We start from the raw sequence: 15,000 nt of genomic DNA, 5'->3' as shown, positions 1-15,000 counted from the left end.
GTGATTTTCTCTTCGTCACGCCGTCGGAACAGAACCCCCACTGATAACCGGGGACTGCCTGTAATATCTTTTAATTAAGATATTGCAACAGTATCACAGTAAAACAAGCACAAATATATAGTTGGAAAGAGAAGAGCCAGTAAATTCCTCAAATACACCCGTCACAATCACTGCGAGAAGTCGCTTCACATGTTTATGAATAAGATGCTAAACAGCACTTTAGTAGTACTGTTGTCTGAAAGATTTAGACAAGTAATGCAGAATTATTCTGAGTAAGTGTACGGAACATGCAACCAAACACAATCTTTCAGTGTTGCATCAGTGCCATGTTACACCGGGTAGCTATACCATAATTCAAATAAGATTTATTTTTTCAGCATACAATATTTAGAAACTGCAGATTATGCTAAGAAAATCTTGTTCCTAATTCAATATCAATTACACTCAAGTCCCAAGGAATCAATTGAAAATGTGTGTTCTCAGAAATATACAAGACTACAAAAACAATACACTACTTACATAAACCCTGAAGAATTAAAAGCCAGTTGCCTGAAACTTTGCATCACAATGAAGTAACAATAACAGAAAACCCTTATTACTATTTGTCCGATGTATATAAATGTATGGAGTTCACATAAGTATAAAGTCTTGGGGGGAAAAAAGTCAAGACAATGGAATAGGCACCTGCAAACAATAATTTATATGTATTCCAGCACATCAAAATAGTATCATGTACAAAAGCTGAAATTCTTTTTTATGGTGTTATTCAGCCTTACCAAATAATTCCCATATTCCTTACGGCAAAGCAAAGATGTAAATAAAGCTTAAACAAACCTGAAGAAAAAAGAAGCAACAGAGTATTACCTTCAAGTACAATAGGCATGTATTTAGAACAAGCTTCAAGCTTATGATAAAACTGCAATTTTTTAAAATTTACACTTTGGAGTTACTTTTAAGTGCCCTGTAAAACCTTTAATTACTTGTTTCAATGGAAAGCATCCAATATGCCATTTATTGCAAATTTCCTGTTTTTCACTTTAAAAACATGTGTACAATTTCTTTCTTCAATATACTGTATATGGACTAGCCTGAATCTCTATGGAAAAAAATTCTAAAGATGATTTCTCCCTATCCAGTAATGAGAATAACATAGCATCTTAATTTTAACTAGTGAAGAAAAGCAACATTATAGCCCTACAGATATGTATTCAAGATTATGAAAGATTTACACAGTTAAGAAGAAGATACAGGAAAATAAAAATTATACTTCCTGGCACTCTGTTATAAAAAATAATTGTCTTATCTTGTAACTCTTTCTCATTTCAAACTAAAGATCAATTGTCTACCTAAGAGTTCAGGGGATAACAATTACTAGACAATGGAACTTTCCAATGAGATATCCAAGTGTACCATGAATGAAATTGAGCATATAGTACTAATAATGCATATGAAAACTCTGTTTTAAGCATTATCATAGCTTCAAGACTGTCAGGATATATGGTTAGTGAAAAACACTGAATGCTAGAGTAGTCCTAATACTAATTTCTTATACTTCGAAGCAGTTAAGTACACAGCAAGTATCAGTAAAAACATCAGCCCTTATTACAGTAAACCCCCGTATTCGCAAGGGATGCGTACCACTCCCCCCCTGAATAGCTAAAATCCGCGAATACTTAAAACCCCTCTAAAGACACTTAGAACTGCCTATTTTGATAGTTCAAACACAAAATATCCATAAAAATGCTTGCAACTGAGCATTTTAATAGTTTTATCACAAAATGTGCATTTTAGCCATGAAAATATGAAAATACAGTAATTAATGAATATTTTTCAGTGAAAAATACTGTGAATGGGAGAATTTTCCGCGAATAATGCGTATATACGTTCCACAGAGAAATCCACAAATAGGCGAGTCTGCAAATCGTGAGACCGCGAATACAAGGGTTTACTGTATTGCATTATTAACCGAGCTGCTACTCCTTCAAGAAACAATTCAGAAAATTAATTTACTAATAACAATATCACACATACTGTATAAGAAAAACTAGTTTGAAAAGTATAGTAATTAAAAGAAAAGTTAATCTCATTAGGACATGAGCACAACTGTACTGATTAAATTAAACGCTTCTTCTTTCTTTCAATAGCTGCATATATTCTACAGGCAAATGCTCTTCTCAAACAGAAATACCAAGGTGTATAGACCAATTTCCAAAACATGCAAATAAACCCAAAGCTTGAAAAAAATTAAAACCCCTGTTGATAACTACTTACGATGGGATGAGTGGAGGAGGTAGACCACCTGCATTACCCTGCCTTGTAGGAGGAGCCGGCGTAGGCCGTGTTGGAATGGCAGGAGCTGGACGCCCACCTCCCGGTACAGGAGGTGGAGCTCTTGATACATTTGCTGATATGGGTTTTCTCATACTACCCCCTGGCGAAGGAGGACCACTTTGGCCAATTCTGATGAGTGAGGAAAGATTTTTACCAAAGCAAGCTTTAACTGGACCACTATCTAAAGTAAATTCATCCCCACAAAACCAAGTACTACAAGGAAATGGAATATATTCCATGAGAAGGAACAAAAAATAAAGAAAAAACTTGTAGACAATTATTCTAAATCAGTCCCCACGCAATGACAGTTTCCAAGTTACCTTAGAAAGAATTCAAACAAAATAATAATATAAGCTCTATACTGAACAATTACTTAATTGAAATCCACTGTCACGAAGCTTTTGCAAGATCTGTCCCAAACAAAGAGATGTGATAAGGAATTTTTGCTATGTTTGCTGTCAGTGAAGTTACTATCATGAAGTTCATTTTAAAACAAAATAACTAATATTTTAGTATATTAACATATCACACAAAACCAAAATGTTAAAATAAAACTAAAGTATAAATGCATAATAAGTGACCAGGCTTAAATGGGTGAAGTGGATCAATTGAGCAAAATCATATATAAAAAAGTATAAAGGTACATCCCCATTTACAATACTTCATTTTACGATAAACAGAGGTACATCCCCATTTACGATGTTCATTTTACGATAAATCGAGTATGCGATGGGATGGGGTTAGCAGTTCCGATGGTTCTGAAGATAGGAAACAATACCAATGTGACAATATTGAAAATATCCTAAATTTCACGTGTAACGGGCACAGGCAGCAGTGTACAATGGCGTTGTGAACTTCTTGGAGTTTTGTTTATGATACAGTAATTCACATTTTGTGTTTATGATACAGTAATTCATATTTCATTAAAGGATATGTATGTACAGTACTGAGAGAGAGAGAGAGAGAGAGAGAGAGAGAGAGAGAGAGAGAGAGAGAGAGAGAGAGAGAGAGAGAGAGAGAGAACGAACTGAGGAATGTTTACAATAAAGCCTAATACAGTAACAAACACACACTAACACTATTTTGTTTATATTTTGTTATATTATTCTCGTTTATATGTTTACTTTTGTTTTTTTAGTTTTATAAACCAAATTATAAATGCAATCAAGTTCATAGAGTATACTATGCGCACACAATTCCATGCTGTCAGTGAACTTGGTACAGCTTGTTGGGTTTTGTCTTGCCTACATATGAAATAAGCATTTTAAATATTTTTATGGTGATTAGAGATGAAATATTCTCGTTTATTGTTGTGTGCACTAATCATACTTAGAATAAACTAAACTTGTAATAAAATGGGTACAGTAAATCAAGCAAAGCAAAAGAAAAAAAAATTGTAATGCACTTATGTATGCACAAACTCATTCGAAGGTGTCGTGAACTCTCGTCATTTCATGTTTGTGATGCAGTAATTCGTATTTCATTAAAGGATATGTACAGTATTGAGAGAGAGAGAGAGAGAGAGAGAGAGAGAGAGAGAGAGAGAGAGAGAGAGAGAGAGAGAGAGAGAGAGAGAGAGAGAGAGAGAGAGAGAGTTTACATTGGGAAACACACGAATCGGGGGGAAACAGCCGTTTTGTGATTGCGAGGGATTTTACTTTTAACACGAAAGTATGTTAGTTTACCTTTGTATACCCATTTTACGTTTATGTTCAAAAATAATAATTCCATTAATACATTAGTTTCTTTTAGAAATAAAAAAATTGATTTTCGTAATTCTTTCGTTAGTAGGCTGAATCACCTGACTCAAGAGAACCAATTTTACGCCACAGGCAGGCCAAATGTTTTATTGTACACATATTACGATGATATAATATCAATACAAATGGATTCTGTAAAATAAGCTTCATTACTATTACCTTTATCTTAAATATAGCTGCAACAGCCTATTTGACTTTTGCAAATGATACTGTACTATGAGTATAACACCTGGGCCAGCCTAGGTCTATAGTTCACACATAGCCTACACATTTTTATCTCGTGTATGGTAATACAATATGGTAACAACTGATAAGGAAGTTGCTGTGGGTATAGTGTAGGCTACGCTACTGTATACGTATAGATTGTACTGTATACCCTATGTAGGCTGGGCTAATTTCATTTTACATTTTTTCAAGAAACAATGGGGTTTTTGTAACCTAACCCCAACGTAAATGGGGAAATACCTGTAGTATATCCTAAACAGAATATTGTGTTAGTTATATTACGTAACTGTCTGTAAACTAATGTACATGAATACTATGAAACAGAATAAGAAAAGTTCAAAATACAAAAAATAGGACCAAGAAGAATATTACACCAAATAAAACTGTACCAAAGCAAGTCAACAGAGGATCACTATTCCTTGTCTGAAACCCTTCAAGCCAACTGTGTTCTGGTTTTCTGGGATTTCTTCAGAACTAAAGCTTGCTCCCCCAATGAAGCCTGGGGCAGTGCCACATACGCACTATTGTAGCAAACAACACAATACTGTACTAACACTAAGTGGGCTAAATAGACATCAAAAACTATTAGAAGTTATTTATAGAGTAACATTCATATATGAAATAGATAATTAAGATCTTAAATAATACAATAGTGGGATAATCTAGACCATAGATATACTAGCATACTTTATTTCCAACAAATACATTCTGTATGATTTAAAATTATACAGTATCCAAAGAACCATAATTGCTGTTGCTTTTTAGAAGATTACACTAGGCTATACGTAATGAGCAAGTTTCATATTTGGTAGATTATACAAGGCTAGCATTACTATGCCTGTCTCACTTCAGTTGCTTCCACTGATAATGTAAGTTTCATCTAAGTTAGCTTTAGATTAATTAATATGCCTACAATCAAACATTTGATAGGCTACATGTTAATCATTATACATTCTGCCAGGCTTATCAAACTTATAGCTTGTCTGATAATTCACTACTATTTTTAATAACCATTTTGATTACTGATGACCGACATAAACATCACCAAAATTTAAATCCTTTGCATTTTTATGACGTATGCAAACATAAAAAAAAAAAAAAAAAATAAAATAAAATTAATTTTTTCACGCTAAGCATGGGTCATTTGTTTTTGAGTGTCGAGGGGTGAAGAAAGGCAACACACACAATGGGAGAAAGTTTTGTACCATCTGCCATTCACACTAAAATAACAATACAGTATACTGTTTGTTTTTTTGGGTCCTGTAGTTTTGATAAAAGTACTTTTATTTCCAATTTCGTTACCCATGGAATTTGAAGCATACTGATGTTTAATGGGGTCTCATCCAAGCTGCCAATGCATAACTTGTAGCCAGTATCTTTGCAATGTTTCAGTACAAATCTTAAGAAATTGCCCAATTTTATAATTCCTTAGAAAATAGGACCAATTTTCTAAGATTTGTACTGAAACACTGCAAAGTTGTGCAAAAAATGTCTAATTCCTTAGGCATTTTTTGCACATTTTTTTTTTTTTTTTTTTTGCATTATAAAGTCATCCCTTTTCATGAATCAGGGACACCATTTGAGATTTGCTATAAACCCAAGAATTTCCGATTTTCTTGCTTCTCACAAGGCAAAGTCGTATTTTAAAACTCATAAAGCTTTTCCTCAATTTTCAGACCCCCAGTCTGCAATTTTATTCTCTAAATATGGCCATTTACATTTAGATCCATGATCTGAACATTTATAAGTTGCCTTTTTCTTACTGCTTTCTCCAGTGCCGCATACAAAGTGCAGTATGCCCGTTGCTACTTAGTTCAACTGCAGCTTAAATTTAGCTGTATATTTCCTAGCTGACCTTTTCTCCATTGTGACTAAGGGTTTAATAAGCAATTTTACTTGTGGAAGTGATTTGGAACAATACAACACTTTTAACAAACAAGTGATTTGGAACAATACAATATTTTTAACAAACGTTTATTAGTTATTAGCAAGTCAAGATTCGGTGATGTCAATTTTTGGTGGTGCTCATGCAATAGTAAGTGGTTGTTAATTATAAGAGATGGTATGAATTGTTACACAAGCCATAAGTTGGGTAATCTTGTGTGAAAGGCTAGCCTAGTTTAATCTACTTAAAAGGACATTTGTTCAGTAAGTATAACTAGTTTTATTTTTTTTTACTTTTATTCATTTAACAAGAAGATGGGGTTACAGACTATATGCAGGAAAAGAGGTAGTGTAATGTTACCTGGGCTATCAAAAATGCAACACGATACATGAGATACATGATATGTTTTGGGGATGAGATATTAAGGGTCACACGGTAAGATCGAATGATACAAGAGTACATACAGTAATTCATACAGTACTCAGACCATTGAGTTCAGCTTCCAGATACAGAGATGGCTCAAGGTTTCACTTAAAAAATAAAATTTTGAGGCAATTTGTATTCTTCTACCCCCATCACCGTCACCTAATTCTGGCAGATCAATTCAGTTCGGCTGAAGTCACCAAAGTCAGGTAGTAGGAAAAAAAAAAGTACAATTTGCCAAAAAATTTATTTTATAAGTAAAGCCTTGAGCCTCTTGATGGTGATCTGGGGTGCCAGGAAGGTAAGAGACCTACCTCAGGACACCAACAACCTCCCGTATGTTGCTCTCTAATCCATGGATGAGATGCCTGTCCCAGCATAGTCTGAGTGTGTTCATCCACAGGTCTAGCTAAGAGACAGCCTGCAAGAGATGCCATCGCTGTGAACTCCGATGCATTGGCTTCTGCATGCATTGAAAGAGAAGCCCAATGATGGAGTGTCTCAAGGAAGAGATTGTATCTCAGCCTGCAGACTGACATCCAACCACAGAGGTATAGCCTCTGTATCCTCCTAAGCGCAAACCTCTACTGGCATGAAAAAAAGTATATCTTAGTTTAACCAGACCACTGAGCTGATTAACAGCTCTCCTAGGGGTGGCTCGAGGGATTAGACTTATTTTACATGGCTAAGAACCAATTGGTTACCTAGCAATGGGACCTACAGCTTATTGTGGAATCCAAACCACATAATGAGAAATGAATTTCTATCACCACCGGAGACTCGAACTCGGGCCTAGCAAGTGCTAGGCGACAACTCTACCGACTCGCCTAATAAGGAACTTCTACTGGCATGAAGGCACCTGGAGAAGGAATTTGCTTAGTTTGCTGGAGGCAAGTGAACTCCCCAACCCATAGATCAGGGCATTCATCTCCTTCCTAAATTGCCATGAGTTAACTAAGACCATGGCAACCTGACAAATGGTCTCAACTCCAGGGCATTGCCTATGTTTAGCTCTGTAGCCAAAGTTGTGGGCAAGGAAAAGCCAAGGTCACCTCCCAAGAACAAAACCTTCTGAAAATGTTGCTCCAACTCAGCCTGAAGGCTTGAAAAAAGTTAAGTATACCTTGGTTTTACCAGACCACTGAGCTGATTAACAGCTCTCCTAGGGCTGGCCCGAAGGATTAGACTAATTTTACGTGGCTAAGAACCAATTGGCTACTTAGCAACGGGACCTACAGCTTATTGTGGAATTCGAACCACATTATAGCGATAAATGAATTTCTATCACCAGAAATAAATTCCTCTAATTCTTCATTAGCCAGCTGGAGACTCGAACTCAGGCCTAGCGAGTGCTAGCCCACAACTCTATCGACTTGCCTAACAAGGAACTGAAGGACTGAGGAGGGGATGGTCCCTTAGGACACAAAAGATCCCCATTGGCACCAGCTACCTCCTCTCCTAAAGAAGAGGCGGCCACATCAGACTTCCAGTCCCTCTCTCGCTCCTGATCCTGTTCCAGCATCAGATGAACCTCTCAACAGAGAAGTCAGACAAGATCCTTCAGGTTTGTGGTCCAACACCTGCTCCAATGTTCAACATTATGAAAACAGAGGAATAGAGAGAGAAGTTACTCCACGTCTCTCATGCACCTTCCGCCCTGCAAGAAGGGGAAGAGGTCAAAGGAGAGATCCCTTACTAGAGCAAGAGTGCTAAGATTGCACACTTCCCAGATAGCAAGCGTGCCACGCGGGTAGGGGGTATAAGGTCTCCTCTACATCCCACTGAAGGTGAACGTGAGGTGGAGTCTAACCTGTTGCTTACTAATGCATCATCCAGGGTTCACGCAGGTCCAGTGAATGAACAGGTTTCACATGCCCATATAATTACAACTCAATAGAAATGCTTGGGGGAGGGTTACCCCAAGGTCCAATCCACACCCAGTCCAAGGGAAGTGAGGAGAGGCTGTGCATGGCCAACCTGGCCAACCCAGTATGAGCCTGAGAGTGCACTGTTGAACAAAGATGGCTGGACAGTACTCATGTCCAAGTGATTTATGCCCAGAGTTACCAGCCCTGCTTTGGGAAAAATGATTACCAGATGATGTACAGTACCAGAAAAAGTCCACTTTTACTACTTCTGCACAACCTTGGACTTCTGCTTCATAATCTTTCTGTGCAAAGGAGGTAAGTCCATGGATGAGGAGAGGAGGAAGATGACAGAGCTAGATGACAACAACAAAGAGGAAGATGAGGGAAAATGATGAGAATAACAATGAGAATACTTCTTCCTTTTCTTAGAATTCTTGGTCATCTTCAGCTCTGAAGGACTGGTCAAGACTAGAAGGGCAAAAGTCACAATGCTACTAGCATCACAAGGTAGCCATAGGGAAAAGCAGATACAGTAGAAGACACACTGGCGGTTGGTTCATCATTCTTCCTTTCTGCCATAGGTCATAGACAGCAGCAAGAGGACTACCACCCTGGGGCTAAGAGTGAGTCAGATTTTACAAACGCATTCAAAGTATGACATCTCCCTATTGATTTCCTTGTCCTCAGATGTGGGCTGAATGGGTTTGTAGGTCATAGGAGAGCTAACCCTCCTAGGAAGGGAAGATCCAAGTGTAGGTGGAAGAGGAATGGATGTTTTCAACAGGAGTTTAGAAGTGGTGGGAGGAGGGTAATAAGCCCATCGATGAAAGAAAATGAGTGACTGTTAGGGTAGCAATACTAGAAAAAATTTCAATCACATGATATGCAGGATATATAAATTTTATTTCATCTATTTTATTGCCAATTAAGTGGCAATCAAATGTACTCTAATCTAACCACTCTGTGACCTGGCAAAATAATAAATCTGGTACCTCCTGGTCCCAATAATGCCATATTGGTAATCAACTAACTCTACTTGAACCACTTAAGATAATCAGGGATGTAAGCATATTTTGGAAAATTGTGTTGATGGTAAAGCTTTTTCAATGTGATGTCCAAGATATAAGCTGTTCAGACACTTGGGGTTTTGAATAAAAGTTTGAGAATTTAGTAATTTAGCCCTTCCCTCCTGCTTTTTGTCCCTAGTTAATGTTGTCAATGTCCGAGTGGTTTGTCAATTTTAATTTTCAATGATTTACCAAATGATTCAATTACAAACTGAATCAAAGACCTTATAAGATGAATCTACCAGAAATCCAGATAAGTGACTTTTAACATATTAAAACCAAGTTTATATGAAAGAAAAGAGCTGAGCTATCAATCTCCCAATCTCTACAAGATAATCTCAGTCAAGGATTAGTTTTTAAAAATTATATATAAACATTACAGTTTTACAGTTGCCAAGTAGAATAAAATCTGGATAAAAAAATGTTTGAATTATGAATCAAAGTCTCCAGATATTGCCAGTGACTTGAGTAGTTCACTGTCAATGATACAAAGGGTTCTTTGTAACATCTCTTTGGAGCCAACCAGACTTTCACCTTTTACTTTTCACCCATTCCCTTAGCTCTTTTTACTCTGCTGTCCAACTTCTTTAGCTTTACCTTGCTCTAACTTTCCCTTATCAATTTATAACAAATTCTTTGGCCAAGACCTAAAGAATCTAGAGCTGACATCATGGTCTCATAATTGTTCTAATATCAATTTCAATTCCTTCAGACATCTTTTGAGATAATAATCAATAATGTTGTTTCACAACATTAAAATCTTTTCCGCACTGCAACGCAACAAATCTACCTGTTATTGTGACACTAAGAATGTGTAGAACATGCACTAAAGATGTTGGAAAAATGTCTCCACACACACAGAGAGAGAGAGAGAGAGAGAGAGAGAGAGAGAGAGAGAGAGAGAGAGAGAGAGAGAGACTGACTTACTTGGGACTATCCTGGCCTGTAGAGAGCCAATCATCTTTAACTGGTGGTGGCATTGGAGTGGTCACTGTTGCCATAGATACATCACCAATGATTTTCAATGCCTCCTTACAAGCATGGTACATTCGTAACATTTCTTCTCTCTTCCTAGCTTCTTCAGGACTTTCTTCCATCATAGATGACTAGAACAAACAGTTCCCATTAGTAAATTAATAAAGTTTAAAGAAACATTATAAATGATAACCAAAACAGTTGCTTACATAAATGTTAATAAAAACAGTTGCCTACATTAATAAAGACAAAACTTATGAACTAAGTTTAGCAAAAAAAAAATTAGGAAAAAAGCAACTAAAGTTTTACAACCATGAAATATATGAAATGGATAATGTTCAATAGATTACAGAATGGGGTTATAATACAGTAATTTTAAACAAAAGCAGGAACTGAACCATGTCCAACAAATATTTAAGTAAAACAAGAGAAGTGGAGGTACAAAAAAAAAGTATTATACAGAGCTGCTATTCTCATACTGATCTTTGAAAAAATGTACAAATCCCAGATATTACATATTTTTTAGTATAGTACCATTTACCAAATTGTACAAATGCACATTCAGAGAAGGTAAGAAAGTTATACAGATTTATGATCTTAATATTTTTACAAAATTTGTGGACAGTAATATTTATTACAAACATGTCAAAATTTTAATGAATTCCTACATTGTAAAAACTTTCCGAGAATTGGCAGATTAACAAAATACGAGTCCTAAAAATATAAAAGGAAGAGTAACATACAAACTTCAATTTATTTTTTCAAATAACTTATCTTTATAGAAAGAATATAAACCATCCTTTCTTTTAACATGAACAAAATTAGATAACTGCGTAAATATAATATAATAAAAATAATAATAATGAGCACTTCCACATGGTCTACAACCTGATATCCTCACCTTCACAGCACTAACACAATACACAAAAAATGCTTTTGCAGCACTTAACCAACCTAAATCACATTTGTACCTCCCTTACAAATATAGAGATTTAAGAGAATTTTCATGCATAAGTAACATTTATCTTTTTTTATGATAAATAACTGATTTACTAATTTTCAAATAATACTGATGTAAAAACAGCCAAACATCAACCAAATGTTAAAAGAAAATCCCTCATTACTATTATTATATTAAAGTAGTTTAACCAGACCACTGAGCTGACTTTCAGCTCTCTAGATGTAGATATTAGGGTATATTTACTTACTGCTGATATTGTTTAGTTGACAAGTTGTAAACATATCATTGGTTCATATTCCTTTAGTAATCGTCGTATTTCTCCCAAATGTAATCTGGTCTGTAGACCATTTATGTTCCATTGTATAATATATTTATTGAAAATATTATGTTAGTGTGTTCAAGTGTTATTTTCTTTTTGTGGATCATCAATTTGCATTTTTTCTAAAATTTTATTTACATTATTTGGTTTTCTTTATAAAATTTTAGGTGTCCAATGCACATACAGCCCTTTTCTTAAGTGTCTAAACCAGTAGTTTCTTTATTTCTGTATCTTATAAAATTTTCTAGTGTTTCTTAAACTGTCTTTTGTTATGCTTTTCTTTTCGTTGCAGAGATCACTGAAACATACATTATATCCACGTGTTTTCATGTGTCGTTTTTTCGTTTACTCTTGCTGCACCAGTTATTGGTGATGGAGTAATCTCTTCTCCCATCACAATCATTCTTGTCAATGGCTTGTTCCTCTACTACATCTTTTATGATCTGGGTATCTGTTTCCATTGGTTTTATCATCATTATTTTAGGAGAAAAAGGTATATTATCATTTTTTGGTTTATCTTCTTTCTTTGGGTCTCCCGTCTTTAGTTTAATTGATGTGTCTCCAATAATAAGTTGGTTTTTTGTTGGTCTTGGGTGGAGTTCTCTCTAAAGGCCTCTTTTTCTCTTTAGCTTCTAATTCATCAAAACTTTCTTCCAATATTTCTGTGGTACTCATATCGTCTTATGCTTCCATTTCTCTTAACCCTTAAACGCCTACTGGACATATCATACGTCGACTAAAATTGTCTGTTGGGTGCCAAGTGGACGCATCCGTATGTCGACTACAAAAATTTCAACCTTCGGTCAACTTTGACTTCGACCTAAATGGTCGGAAAACGCAATTGTAAGCTAAAACTCTTACATTCTAGTAATATTCAATCATGTACCTTCATTTTGCAACAAATTGAAGTCTCTAGCACAATATTTCGATTTATGGTGAATTTTTGAAAAAACTTTTTCTTACGCCACATGTAACTCGGCCGAAAATTTCAAATTTTTTCGTCATTTTTGCACTGTTCTATATTAGCTGTTACATAAAGTTTTATATATGAAAATGTGCGCAATTTCATGTAAAATACAGCAAAATACAACCCATGGTTGTAGCTTTTATCAGTTTGGAAATATTTTCATATAAACCACGATAACTGCCAAAATTTCAACCTTCGGTCAACTTTGACTCTACTGAAATGGTAAAAAATGCAAATGTAAGCTAAAACTCTTACATTCTAGTAATATTCAATCATTTACCTTCATTTTGCAACCAATTGGAAGTCTCAGCACAATATTTCGATTTATGGTGAATTTTTGAAAAAACTTTTTCCTTACATCCGCGCCAGAAATTCTTTCACACGTTGTCGTAATGTTTGCACCTTTTATATTAGTCGTTACATAAGGTTTTATATATGGAAATGTGCGCAATTTCATGTAGAATACAACAGAAAATAAATCATGGTTGTAGCTTTTATCAGTTTTGAAATATTTTCATATAAATCACAATAACTGCCAAAATTTCATCCTTCGGTCAACTTTACCTAACCGAAATGGTAAAAACGCAATTATAAGCTAAAACTCTTACATTCTAGTAATATTCAATTATGTACCTTAATTTTGCAACAAACTGGAAGTCTCTAGCACAATATTTCGATTTATGGTGAATTTCTGGAGGAAAAAAAAAAAAAAAAAAACTTTTCTTTACGCTCTGCGCTGGTAACTCGGGCCAACATCTCGGAAATTCTTTCACACGTTGTCGTAATGTTTGCATCGCTTACATTAGTTGTTACATAAACTTTTATATATGAAAATGTGTGCAATTTCATGTAGAATACAACAGAAAATAGTTCATAGTTGTAGCTTTCATCAGTTTTGAAATATTTTCACATAAATCACGATAACTGCCAAAATTTCAACCTTCGGTCAACTTTAACTCGACCGAAAATGGTAAAAACGCAATTGTAAGCTAAAACTCTTACATTCTAGTAATATTCAATCGTTTACCTTCATTTTGCAATAAATTGGAAGTCTCTAGCACAATATTTCGATTTATGGTGAATTTTTGAAAAAACATTTTCCTCACATCTGCGCTGTAACTCGGCCGAACATCTCAGAAATTCTTTCACACGTTGTCGTAATATTTGCACCGCTTTATATTAGTCGTTACATAAAGTTTTATATATGAAAATGTGCAATTTCATGTACAATACAACAGAAAATAACATATGGTTGTAGCTTTTATCAGTTTTGAAATATTTTCATATAAATCACGATAAATAGAAAAAATTCGACTTTCGGTCAACTTTAACTCGACCGAAATGGTCGAAAACTGCAATTGTAAGCTAAAACACTTACAGTTCAGTAATATTCAATCAATTGGCTTCATTTTTCAACAAACGGGAAGTCTCTAGCACAATATTTTGATTTATGGTGAATTTTTGAAAAACATTTTTTACGTCCGCTGGCATTTAATTCATGCATCATTTTGTGATAATATTTTCTCTGTGTTGCTTTGATCGTTTTACAATTTGTTATATACCAAAATCATCGCAATTTAGTGTACAATATAAAGAAAAACAAAACAACCCGTTAGCTTTAACCATTTTGCTCACACCGCGATTTGTATAAAATTATATATGAAAAATTTTTTTTGCGCTGTCATATATTTCAATATTTATATATGATGATATTTTTTTTTCATTTCTGATGGTTGCATACTAAACTTCAAGCAATGACAAAAAAAGGAGCCAAAAATGAACTCTTTAATCTTAAAAACTAAGCGTGCTGTGATTTTTTGAACAAAACTTTTTTTCCGCTTCGGCGCTAACTCACCGAACACCGCCGGCATACGGGAGACGTTTTTGTAAATAGAGGCTCGGCGTTTAAGGGTTAATATTTCAAATGAATCTAAACAAATATTTGTATACGTTTCTTGGTTTTTTGCTGTATTACTTTCTTCTTGTGCAGTAGTTATTTTTCCTTGGTATTTATGTATCAGGGTTTTGTTACTCTTACCTATTTTCACTTTTGTTTCACTGTCTAATCTTATTATAGTAGAAAATGTTCGTTTCCTAGCGGGATCATGCATTCATCCAACTCCTAATTCTAATTTGACCTCTTTTATAGGCGTTCCCATTCTTTCCTGAAGTAATTTTAATTCTGTATTGTATATATAATACATACACACCTTAGATCT

The 15,000-nt window shown here is 35.0% G+C and overlaps 1 protein-coding gene across 18 annotated transcripts in view; it reads right to left on the bottom strand.

Annotated features, from left to right (window-relative positions):
• Positions 1–15,000, bottom strand: part of shi (dynamin-1 shibire) — a 367,093-nt gene that overhangs the window by 65,480 nt on the left and 286,613 nt on the right. For 15 of the 18 annotated variants that reach the window (XM_067110075.1, XM_067110066.1, XM_067110067.1 and 12 more), the window contains 2 exons: positions 10,487–10,665; positions 2,272–2,460 (listed from right to left, as the gene is read on the bottom strand). In XM_067110075.1, coding sequence (XP_066966176.1) covers positions 2,272–2,460; positions 10,487–10,665 — 368 coding nt within the window. Of the gene's footprint in view, positions 1–353; positions 835–2,271; positions 2,461–10,486; positions 10,666–15,000 lie in introns of those variants that run through there. The other 3 variants (XM_067110078.1, XM_067110081.1, XM_067110074.1) reach the window with 2 other exon arrangements.

The sequence above is a fragment of the Macrobrachium rosenbergii genome, chromosome 10, assembly GCF_040412425.1.
Source record: "Macrobrachium rosenbergii isolate ZJJX-2024 chromosome 10, ASM4041242v1, whole genome shotgun sequence".
Classification (NCBI taxonomy): domain Eukaryota; kingdom Metazoa; phylum Arthropoda; class Malacostraca; order Decapoda; family Palaemonidae; genus Macrobrachium; species Macrobrachium rosenbergii.
Note: the sequence above shows the minus strand (reverse complement) of the source record. Positions and strands in the feature narration are given on the sequence as shown.